General features: G+C 28.2%; 1 protein-coding gene across 1 annotated transcript; it reads right to left on the bottom strand.

Moving 5' to 3' along the window:
- Positions 1-3,187: 3,187 nt before the first annotated feature.
- On the bottom strand, positions 3,188-6,303 carry LOC145562111 (glycerophosphodiester phosphodiesterase GDPD1, chloroplastic-like). The gene is made up of 6 exons (XM_081622291.1): positions 5,873-6,303; positions 5,596-5,783; positions 4,590-4,649; positions 4,199-4,480; positions 3,805-4,097; positions 3,188-3,690 (listed from the first exon to the last, which is right to left on the bottom strand). The coding sequence occupies exons 1-6, from the start codon at positions 6,096-6,098 to the stop codon at positions 3,477-3,479; spliced, it is 1,263 nt and encodes a 420-aa protein (XP_081478417.1). The 5' UTR covers positions 6,099-6,303; the 3' UTR covers positions 3,188-3,476.
- Positions 6,304-12,843: the final 6,540 nt, after the last annotated feature.

Genomic DNA, 12,843 nt, shown 5'->3' with positions numbered 1-12,843 from the left:
AAATGATGGTTTTGGCTGGTTTAGGGGGTGTTTGGAAACCAGCTTTTCAGCTGGCTTTTGGCTTTTTTTGGCTTTTGGCTTCTTCAAGTTGGTCAAACAGCCAAAAAACATGTTTGGTTAGTGGCTTTTTTAACTAGCTGAAAAGCTGGCTTTTAAGCCAAAAGCCAAAAGCTAGTTGGAGCAGCTTTTGGCTTATGGCTTTTGGCTTGTTGACATAATTAAGTTTTGATTAATAATAATTAATAATTAATAATTAATAATTGATAATAATTGATAATTGATAATTAATAATTAATAATTAATAATAGTAATTAATAATTACTAATTAATAATTAATAATAGTAATTAGTAATTAGTAATTAGTAATTAGTAATTAGTAATTAGTAATTAGTAATTAGTAATTAGTAATTAGTAATTAGTAATTAGTAATTAGTAATTAGTAATTAATAATTAATAATTAATAATTAATAATTAATAATTAATAATTAATAATTAATAATTAATAATTAATAATTAATAATTAATAATTAATAATTAATAATTAATAATTAATAATTAATAATTAATAATTAATAATTAATAATTAATAATTAATAATTAATAATTAATAATTAATAATTAATAATTAATAATTAATAATTAATAATTAATAATTAATAATTAATAATTAATAATTAATAATTAATAATTAATAATTAATAATTAATAATTAATAATTAATAATTAATAATTAATAATTAATAATTAATAATTAATAATTAATAATTAATAATTAATAATTAATAATTAATAATTAATAATTAATAATTAATAATTAATAATTAATAATTAATAATTAATAATTAATAATTAATAATTAATAATTAATAATTAATAATTAATAATTAATAATTAATAATTAATAATTAATAATTAATAATTAATAATTAATAATTAATAATTAATAATTAATAATTAATAATTAATAATTAATAATTAATAATTAATAATTAATAATTAATAATTAATAATTAATAATTAATAATTAATAATTAATAATTAATAATTAATAATTAATAATTAATAATTAATAATTAATAATTAATAATTAATAATTAATAATTAATAATTAATAATTAATAATTAATAATTAATAATTAATAATTAATAATTAGTAATTAATAATAAGTAATTAATAATTAATAATTAATATTTTTTTGAAACATAAATTATTAGTATTTAATAATTAGTTTTTAATAATTACTATTTAATAATTAATAATTAATTATTATCATTGAATAATTAGTTTTTAATAATTAGTATTAAAATGGAGTAATATACAATTATTAGTAATTTCTAACCAATAATTAATTAATTTAAATTATAATTAATTATTATTAAATTATTGTAACCTTATTGTAAATAATTAATAATTAATTTACAATTATAATTACCAATAATTCATTATTTTAATTAATATTAAAGTACTATATTAGTTCATTAGTGTTAATATAGTTTAACAACAGCTAGCACCCAACAGCCAATTTACCAAACACTACAACTCTAGTCAAACAGCCAACTCAAAAGCCAATCTAAACAGCCAGTCAAACCAGCCAACTAAAACAGCCGACAGCCAACAGCCAATAGCCAATTGCCAAACAGGGCCTTAATTATTTTATGTTCTTTAATAGATGAAAAATTTTCTATATTAAAACTTTGATTGAACCATTATTAAATTAAATTCACTTGATAAACAAGCAAGCAAATTCATGCATAATCGAACTAACATGTGAAGCAATATGATGGGTGAGACAAAGTTTGCAATTATTCGTGTTACATGACACACGATGGGTTTTTTAGAAATATCTAGGCAATCTGCACAATTAAGCCATTACGTATGTGCAACACTTAAAATTAAATTAAAGTTTATTTGCTTTAAAACTATTCATTGGAGAGCATGAACTTTAATTTAAAGATTTATATTCCCCTTATATAAGTACAACTATTCTATAAAATAAGTGCAACATGTTAACCATTGATCACTTCCAAATTTTAATACTTCAAAGTTATCAGTATTAATTGCTAGCCATCCACAGTATGATTTTGTTATACGAGCTGTCCCTTCCAATGACAAAAATTCAAGGGAATATTGGATCTTTTTATTTCAATCCCTTAAAATTTTATTTAGTGGTTCAAACAATTTATTGTTAGATTTCGTGGAAGCAAAAACTACAAGGAGAATGATATAATCAAATCAAAGGCGTGGATGATGAAATAACTCAACAAAAATTAAATTAAAATAGTAAAATTCTTTTCTTTATACACTTATATATTTTACTCGTAATAATCATACAATGTCAAAGTACGTATAAGCATAGTGTAAAAAATCAAAATAATACCATACGCATATTCTGTTTTCATATCCAAAGATCTAGAATAAAACATAGATTTCAATTTTCAATCCCTATACAGCCGAAAGTAGTTATAACTACTCCGTAAGAAAGATGTAGCAAGCAAGCAATGACAAAGCTGCTAGAAAACGCGTTCGGATGTTCCGGTTCCACACTTGCACAAAGCCTTGTGCATTAAACTAGCTTATACCTTTTCTCCGATTCTTCTTGCTCGTCTATTCCGCTCCATCATGACTATAACCACTAACCGAACCCAGGCCATCTTGTGTCTCTAACCCATTGTCGTGTTAGTTAGGCTTGTAAGCGAACACTTTCCCAGTCCACCTGACTGAATTTTAGGAGCATTAAGTTGAATTCAAAGTGAGTTGTTAAGTAGACTCTTATAAATTGACATGGTTGGCAGTGAGTAGGACGGTCAAGTAATAACATTTAACTTTTAAGGGGATTCCCAAGTTTCATAGTGACAAATAAAATCGACAATTTTATTCAACTGTGAAGCTTATAATAATAAAGAAAGTTGTTAATTTATTGACAAAAATGCCCTCGTGAGAAACAAATTTCGTTTCTCAATAACAGAGAATTTCCAACATTTAATGTAATTCAATTACAATAAGGACACAACAGTCTTGACATTGTTGCGAGGCACTACATACAACTAGTTCAAGCACTCCATTATTTCCATTTATCATAAGTTTAAATTATGTGATCTCATAATTTTTATTCATTGCTTTGTTTATTCGCGAGATTAAAAAACTATCTAGTCATTAGAGTGCCATAGATGATTGCCAAAAACTTGGAACTGCGAATGGTGAATTCAACATTAAAAACTCTGTTACAAGTTGATAATACAATCGAATACGCTTACATATTGATAAATCTCAATGGAGGTTAACCTTCTATACGGAAGACGCTATGTACAAAGTTAAGCAATGATTACAAATAATGTGGCTACCTCCAAACTCAATTATCTGATCTAGTGAGTGGTGAATCCTAATTCAAAATGTAAAATTCCACGAATACATAAAGATGCTTCAACATCATAAGATGCAATACAAGCTTCCCTAAAATCAATCAATTAATCATTTTTTACTGCTGTATTAACTCAGGAATAAGCTTAAGCAGAAACGAAAGCTCTGTCTGAGAAAATTGTGGTTTTGTATCTTCCTGTGATGAAATTTCGTCCTCTGCCTTTACTGGCTTAATTAAAGTATTTACTGCTTCTGTTATGTCTTGAACGAAATCGACTATCACTCCGTCGATCCCCATCAAATGTTGCAGGTAGACAGATTCCGATACATTACTGTTAACACCAGTCACAACAATAAAGATTAGTCATGTTTCTAATAATGCAACAGGCTCAAAAATTGAAAGTGTTATTTTAACAGAATGTAAAAGATGGACTGATGGTGCTTACTTTAGAGTGCCGTAAGTGAGTAAAGAGAGCTTAGAGTCCTTGATCTTGCTCACAGCTCCAGGGTTTCGGAACACCCCCTTAACCTCGGAAACAATGCCTTGTAAACTGCCTTCTAGACAAAGCTTAATGGCTTCCTCTAACGAGTTTCGTCTAACATCATAGTAAGCCTCAGTACCTCCATTGGTCAAGAAAAATACAGGGTATGTACCCTGTAGTTTCCTCACTAGAAGGGCCGCGTCTGGCTGGAATGTCGAAAATATTATAGGCCTGTCCTTAGCAGACTCATACACAACCTAAAACAAGCAAAAATGTTCGTTAGGACTTTCATAAAGTTATACTCCCTCCGTCTCTAAATAAAAACCTCATTTAATTGGTGTCATGTATATATATATACCTGTAAGACTGATTGGAGAATATTGACGAGTTGATCTTCTAGGTAAACAATGTGATCATCGAATTTCAACTCGACATTAAAACCCAACTTAGGATCAACCTTGTCGAAGGCCTCTTGCAAGGTGCAAAGGGTGTCATCAGAGTTGACATCCCATTTTGTGATTTTGCCATCCTTGTTTTTCCTCAAGAGTGGTTTTGAGACATTTCCTGAATCCTTTTGTGGACCGTAGGCAAGAAACTCGTTTAGAGTTAAGTCTGTCACTCTCTTTTCATATACTATGCCCTGTTTTATGTCACAACACAAATATATTATGGTTAGTAAGCGAATCCTAAAGTAATAAGCACTACTTTGTAGAGTAAAAGCAATAATTAAATTGAATGGATGAACTTACATGTTCCTCTGTGTAGATGTGATCATCGTGGAAAATAATTGGGCATCCATCTTTTGTCACCTATAATAATTGCAATATATTGTAATTAGAATAAATATTACAAATTACAATTCCTTCTAATATTAGTATTAAAGAATTAAGTTTTTAAAATAAGACTGTAATAATTTATCTTTAATCTATTTTGGAACATTTTAAAATATGCTTAATTAAACACGTAGATTAACTAATCAAAATCTTTCTCATTAATAATATACATAGACATGAATTAAAACCCATGATAATATTCTAATGTTTGTAGAGTGACAATAGTTGGTCTAAAATCGATTAAAGATCTCCTTGAAATCTAGTAAATAATACGGAGTACCTTTTAACAAAAGAAAATTGTTTAAATGGTAAAAAAAATAAAAAATTAAAAAAAAAAAAAAAAAACCTTATTCAAAACTCTTAAACTCTTGTGATTTTATCCAGGGTATTCCATAATATACTCTTACATGACTAACATAAGTAGAAATCAAGACAATTTTTTGGGTTTCTTAAAAAGAAAAAAAATTGTAAAATTAGCAAATTGAGAATTGCAAAATTAGGGTATGTCACGTGATGACAGTTAATACCACGTGATCAACTACAGGTCTCCAACTAAAACTTTATGGTGTCCATATTTTGCCGGAAACCAGCTGCAATTATTTGACCCCAAAATATATTTATTTCCAAAAATAAAAGTAAATATAAATCCCTAAACTACCTTCAATAATACGACACAAACAACTCTGATTGACCAATAATATTCCATACTGAACAAAATACCGTTGGAATATTCCTATTTCCAAACTCCCAACGACTACCTTTACGGCGTTTTTATTAACTATATGCGGCAAATCTCCGCCGCACATCCCTTTTCCGGCAACACAAAATCAAAATAAAATAATTATTATCTAAAAAAAAAAAAAAACTTAAACAAAATTCCATTAAAATTAATTAAGATTGGATCATAGAAAAAAATATATACCTGAACGTCAAATTCGACGTAATCGAGGTTGAATGAAGCAGCAGTATTAAAAGAAAGAATCGAATTTTCTTTAATCGACTTCATCCTAGGATCGGAAGACTGTAATCTATTCATCCCACTCCCACGATGTCCGATCACCATGAACTTCCCCGCTTTTAACACGTTACTCTTGTTACCAACATCGACCCCTGTACAACATTTCACGTTCAATTATTAGTTTATTGTTCGGACAATGTCTCGAGTTATTGCATGTAATATTAAGAAAAAGAAAACATACCTCTCGGGGAAAATCGGGAGGAGAGGAGGGAGGCGGATTCCGGGACATGATCAAGATTCGGAACGTCGGAAACATGAGCAGCCTTCAAAGCAGCCATTTTTGTAAAATTTAGAGAAGAAAAATAGGGTTTAGAGAGAGAATAATAATTAAAATAAAATGGGATTTCGCCAAGAAAACGGGGTTTTATGTAAAACGAAGAGATTGTATTGAATTTGCAACAATGCATAATTTTTGGGGGGTTTTATATGAAAAGAGGAGAGAGAAAAAGTTTGATGAAAAAAAAGTAAAAACTCGGCTTATGTTTAAGCATAAGCGCCGGGAAGAACCTAAGAATATTCCTAACGAATCTTCTTTAAAAGGGCATTATTTCTTCAATGTTCCGTTTGTCATATTCTTTTGGATATTCTATCTGGGTTTAAAAAAGGGAAATTAATTTTACTAATCATAGATTAAAATTAATGTGGTAAGATTTGGAGATTATTCAAAATTGGATTTAATTAGTGCGTGAATAAATTGGAAAATGACAGGTGGAAATGTGCTGCCCAAGTTTGAATTGGGTGGTGGTTAAGGAAATGTGGATCATGATTTTGTCATGTCCTACGAGGATAGATAATAAGATTATCTATACACCTTTGACGTCCAATTTAAGATCAATGAAAGTTCCTGTCAATAAAAGTTGAAATTTCTTACTCCCTTCATCACTTACAAAAATTGCATGTAGGTGTCAGTATAATGACATATTCATCTCATATTTGGGTAAAAATCTTGTAGTATTATAGTTTTTCATATTCAATTTCATCTTAGTGATGACTGATGAGTGTAAATATTTGTGTTAAATTTAATATATACATGTAAGATAATATGTTTTTAGGGACTGTTCACATTTACTGAATTGAGCTGAACTGAACTATATTGAACTTATTAAAGTTGAACTGAACTAATTGGAGCTGAACTGAAATGAACTAAAATAAAAATATTGAGAGAAGGAAATTAGGAGCTGAACTGAACTGAACTTAAATTAAGCTGAAGTGAACAGGCCCTTAGTCCTTTGGAATCGGATTAGACATTAAATTGGAACAATGTAAAATTAAATGATCTTTTTATTGTACATGAAATTACAACTTCCTCTATTCTGCCCTAACTACACAAATTTTGAAATAAATTTGTTGGCACTTAAGAGAAGAAATTGAGGTGGTTTGATTTGGTGAGATCAAATATATTATGTATTGGTATTTAATGGGGGTGGATATGTAATTATTATATGGATTGGACTCCACCTTTTATTAAAATAGGATTGACTTAAATTATACACACATCACTTTAAATGAGATGGATAGAGTAGTATATTTTGTACTCGTATTTGAGAAACTAGTACATGCCGCTTCGGTCATCTTTTGGGGAATAAATTTGTTATAGGAAAATTTGTCAAAACTACTATGTATTAATGCCTCTTTGATAATTAATACGGCGAATTAAAAAACTTGCAAATCACTACCGCATTTTTTTTAAAGAAATTACTATATTACTACGTACTAGACTCTACTTAAGGCCAATTATGACGTCACATTTCCTTGTTAACCCATGTTTAACCATTAGTTAAGCAATTAAACGATCAAAATAAAGAAAAATATTGTTCAGATTTTAATCAAATAAAAATAAATAAATAAAATAAAAAAATAAAAACAACAACAACAACAACAAAGTTAACCAATGCAAACCTATTTTTTTTTTATTGTTGATTGTTTGAATAAATCTAAATGTGAGGCATGTTAAGTGTGTTATATTGTTTGATATTGCATGTATGATTTGTTGATAAAACTATTATTGATTTATAATAATATTCAATTCAATTAGGACATGTCGAATAATTTATCTAATTCAAACATATTCAAGACCGCAAAAGTACCCAATCTTCCCTTCTACGATTCATGTTTAGCCCTTTTATTTAACTGCACCCCAACTCAAAAATATGAGGAGGAAATAGGTAGTTCAACTATTCAAGTACTAGTAATGTACCACATAAGAAAGGAAAAATTGGTATATGATGTTGAATTTTTCCTATGATTCAGAGAAAAGAATGAACATATGGGATTCTCGGAAAAAAAAAAAAAAAAAAAAAAAAAAAAAAAAAGCCTTAAGAAAACATTGTCATTTTTTTCATTTTTTTTTTAATTGCATGACTAAGTATATATAATTTGGTTTTGAGTTAAAAAACTTTAACTATTAAACTATCTACGAGTTCAATTTTTTTATATTTTTGTCAAACTATGCGATGTTTAGTTCGTTGTTATCCCCTAGTTAGAAATTCTCGTCTCCATAATTGTACGCTAATGGCTAATACTTCAATCCATCATGTGTATTTTTTATATCTAACCCGCGTGATCCTCGAGCCAAAAAATTAGTACTCGTAGTACATAACACATTAACACATGGATAAAGTGTCAACTTAATTTTGGTTTTTCTATATTTTATTTTGTCAATTTTAAAAATAGACATTGCATAATTAACTACTGTACGACTCTACGAGTAATTAAGATTATCAAAAATTCTTGGAAAGTCATGGGTTTGTTATTTGTTTGGGAAAAAAGGGTCAATCAGAGTTCCAGGATGCGTGGAGAGCATGAGACTGATGTGTAACCACGCCGATTTTGCTTGCCCTCATCCACTAACCCCTCTCTACTGTCTTTTTAATTTTATTTTATTTTATTTTTTTTTATTTTTTTTCAACATGACTGTATTATTCCGTAGGACATAATGCACATTGCATTTATCAACTCTTATGTTATCTGTTACTCTGTACAAAACTTAAGACAAAATTGGTAGACATAGTACTATGGTAGTAACAAAATTTCCCACATAAATCCTTTCACTTCATACATAATTCTTTAGTAAGTAATCAATTTATTTTTTTCCTAAAAAAAATAAAAAAAATCAATTTAACTTTTAGGAAAGTGATAAATGTAAAGATTAATAATAACCGATTATGTATTACAGTATTAGGTTGATTGACACATGCTTTTTTCGCCTTGGCTTCAAAAAAAAAAAAAAAAAATAATTGACACTTTTTTTGTCATAAATTTTCAAATTTATACTCAGTATGAACTTATGGAGTATCTTAAAAAATGCATTTAATGTTTATATGCGTCCTAAAGGCTACATATACCATTTTTCTACTTTTTATATAGCGATGTTTATTACATTTTGTTAATTTATTCTCCTCCTCCTATGGACCTATGGTCAGCAAATGGGCTTTTGTACTATTACAAGTCTTTACTTTTCCGTCTATGCTAAAATGTACTAACTAATGTTTAATAAAAATAATGATGTTTCTTTTTTAAAAAATGATGATTATTATTGAAACATTGATCTTGCCATCTTGGTAGAGCAAGTCAACAAACTTTGGCATGCATGATACGGCACAATACTACAATAGACATGTCCACAAAAGATTATTTTCGGGCTTGTAACACAATAGTGTTTAGCAGAGCAGCAGGGAGAAATAGTTAATAATCCGTAGTTAAAGCATTCAGTTCTATCCTATTTATAGTAGTGTATGTAGTATTATTTTTTGTTTGAGAAGCATCATTTCACCTCTGTTTGGATGTCGTTTGAAAGGAAGTACAAATGTAGGGTTGTGAGACAAATGAAAATGTCTCACAATATAAAATAATATAATAAATATAATAGGAAGAGGGAGAAAGGAAGAGAGATAGAGAGAGTGAAAAAAGATTGGGGTGGAACCCACTTGAAAGGTCATAAATGATTTCATGTGCAAAAAAGACAAAAAAATATAGAGACCATAACTAATGAGAGTATATTTTGTACCACTGAGAATTTTTGTAAGTACCATTGAAATTGTATTGTGTACTACTGAGAGTATATTTTGTATCAGTGAAGCTCCAATGGAATTAATTGATAGCTTAATGGGACATTTGAACCTTTTTTGAAATACCACTGAAATTATATCTTGTACCACTGAATCTATAATGACAAAATTTAAATCCCGCGTGAAATGATCAACCTACCCCTGCGAGATACTTTTAAATCTCTCTAAACCTCCGTTTAGAATACCTCGTCGTTTGAGAAGTATTCAGGTGGTTTATTATGTATAATTAATTAATTATCCTTTGCTTTTTACTTTTTAGTATTGACTGCTATTGCTGTAGAACAGTAGAAGAGTTTGTTGGGTTTTGATTACCTTCATCACATTTTCTTGTATTTATATTGATGTAAGGATAATCTTCTAATTAATCCTCCTATGGGTCATTTTCACGAAATAATTTAAAAATTAAAAAAAAAAGGCCTGTTTGGGTATGGCTTCAAAAACTGATAGCCAATTTAAGAGTACAAGATATATTTGCTAGGGAAATAAGGGGATTTCTCATTACCTTCCCCTTTTACTTTCAAGCGCTAATCTGCAAAGCTAAGCTGGCTTAAGCGTGTTTGGCAAAATATAGCCGTGAAGGTAGTTGTTAGTTGTGTAGGTAGCTTTTAGCTGTCAACAAGCTGTAACTGTGAAGATAGATAATTTAAGTATGAGTGTTCGGCAAAGTAGCGGTTGACTAGCTGTTACATATAAAAATCAATATTTTATATTTAAAATTATAGATTAAATTTTCAACAGTTACCTCAAAAGCTACCTCTACTTTCAAAAGCTAATATTTCTAACTTTTTATAAAAGCTACCTCCACCACTAAAAGCTACCATAACCACTACTTTGCCAAACACTCACAACCACTAAACGCTAGCGCCGAATACGCCTTAATTTGTGAGACTGTGAAAAGTATTAGTTCAATAGGATCCTTCTTATCTTAGGAAAAAAAAAGAAAAACAAAAAAAAATAATAGAGTACACGTCTCCACTCTCCAAGGCCCCGTTCTTTAGAGCTGCTCTGCTCTGCTTTGCTTTGCTTTGCTCTGCTCTATTTTCAAATAATAATCAATAATAACAATAATAATTAATATTCAATAATAATAAATATTGTATTGATGATAATAATTAATTATTTTAAATAATTAAACTATATTAATATTAATAATAATTAATATTTATTAATCATAATAATAATTATCAATAAAAATATTTAATAATTCAAACTATTAAGAATTAATATTTAATAATATTATTAATTAAAAATTTATAATAATTATAACAATTCTTTCAAATAAATAAATAATAATAATAACAATTTTTTTTTATAAACATTTGATATTAGAATCACAATGTATAGAAACATTTTATGTGGGTATTGATTGTTAGTTCATTGAGTTGAATTATTTTTCAAATCTTTCCATACAATTTAAGAATTAAAAAAAAAGGTTGTTTTCAAGTATTACTTTGTATATCATTATTATTTTGAGGGTTAAAAATATATGATTAAGACATATTTATAAGTAAAATCATTATTACTCATTAAATCATTTTATTTTAAATTTTTTGTGAAATGAATATAAGTAAACTGTTGTCTTTTATCTTTATATTATTAACATATGTTAAATATGTATGTTTTCACTCACCTATCAATGGTATATGTACTTAATAATAGTAATAGTAAGCAATAGTAATAATAATAATAATAGTAATAGTAATAGTAATTTCACTCATCTAAATCAATGATATATGCACTTAATTTTAATAGTAATAATAATAATAATAATAATTAATAATAATAATAATAATAATAATAATAATAATAATAATAATAATAATAATAATAATGTTGAAACCTGCTCTGTTCAGCTCGGCTCTGCTCTGCTATCTTGAAATCTGCTCTTCTGAAATTTAATCTGCTCTTCTCTACTCTACCCTGCCCAGAAGCTCAAAAGAACAGGGCCAAAATTCAAAAATAGGTACTTCCAAAGGCTGGTTGGGCCAAAGCAATCATCATAAGCCCTTTATGGACCATCTTTTAACTTTAGAGTATCGGTCCTGCGATCCATTGGTCCCAACCCAAAATACTCATTGACCCAGTAGCTCATAATCATTTGAAGTCTGAAGTATCAGGCTATCAGGTATCAGCTATGTACACAATTACAAGCAGTGGATTTTATTTTACAAAAATTTCTCTCCTACAATTATTACTGTCTGCGTTCTTTAATTATTTCAGCAATTGAGCTAAGTTTAACACTATTTACATATTATAATGTGATTTTATAATGGGATTTATTATATATGTCACGATGTATACTTTCATGATATCAAAATTTTATAATTTACTTCTAGATAATTGAAGACATTATATAGTGCATTTTTATGCTTGAAATCTCAATTGTTGCAATAATTAAAGAATAAATGAAGTATTTTAGAGTTTTATACTCCGTAAGAAAAAGTAAGGCTATTTGAAAAAAGTTACAAAGAATTTGAAGTACTCCATAAAATTTGAGGTTGAACAAAATTCATTCATTTTCCTAAGACAATAATTCAAAAATCTACTTTCGCAACTCACCCTCACATCCACCCTTATACAACGACGAGTAGATCAAACAACTACTTTTACCAAACAAATTAATCGTAATTGTTACAAGTAAAAAAAACTTGGACATCGAGTTGAGTTTGGTTACAAGTTAACACTTCCGTAGTTCCGTAGGGAATAGGGGAGGTTGAGGGTAGCATTAATGGTAAGGACAAGCGCAAATAAATTGGGTCTGAGTCTGACTAACAAAAATTGTAAATGCATTGCGTTTATCACTGCAATTGTCTGCTCCTACACACACTCTACCCTTCCATTTTATTGCCATTTTCATCTTCTCTCTCTTTCTCCATTTAATGCTCTCCCATCTCTCTCTTAACTAACCAGTTTTCATTCAATGCCCTCTTCTCTCGGTCACCCAAAACATTTTAATTCCATATATTCATAAAAATTAACAATTAAATAAGACAAAAGTATGCCTTAACTAGTATTGTAGTACCATTTCGCAAAAGTTTACTGGAAATGATTACTATGTTACATCGACTCTTCAAAAGTACCCGTA

This window comes from Chenopodium album, chromosome 10, assembly GCF_948465745.1.
Source record: "Chenopodium album chromosome 10, dcCheAlbu1.1, whole genome shotgun sequence".
NCBI lineage: Eukaryota > Viridiplantae > Streptophyta > Magnoliopsida > Caryophyllales > Amaranthaceae > Chenopodium > Chenopodium album.
This window is presented reverse-complemented; position numbering and strand designations above follow the sequence as displayed.

What these genes read in the sequence shown, in the direction of transcription:
- LOC145562111 (XM_081622291.1), bottom strand. Translation starts at nt 6,098, where the DNA reads ATGCATTGTTGCAAATTCAATACAATCTCTTCGTTTTACATAAAACCC. An exon ending in ACGTCGAATTTGACGTTCAG is followed by an intron (nt 4,650 to 5,595) that starts GTATATATTTTT and finishes CAATTATTATAG; the next exon opens with GTGACAAAAGATGGATGCCC. An exon ending in CTCACTTACGGCACTCTAAA is followed by an intron (nt 3,691 to 3,804) that starts GTAAGCACCATC and finishes TGGTGTTAACAG; the next exon opens with TAATGTATCGGAATCTGTCT.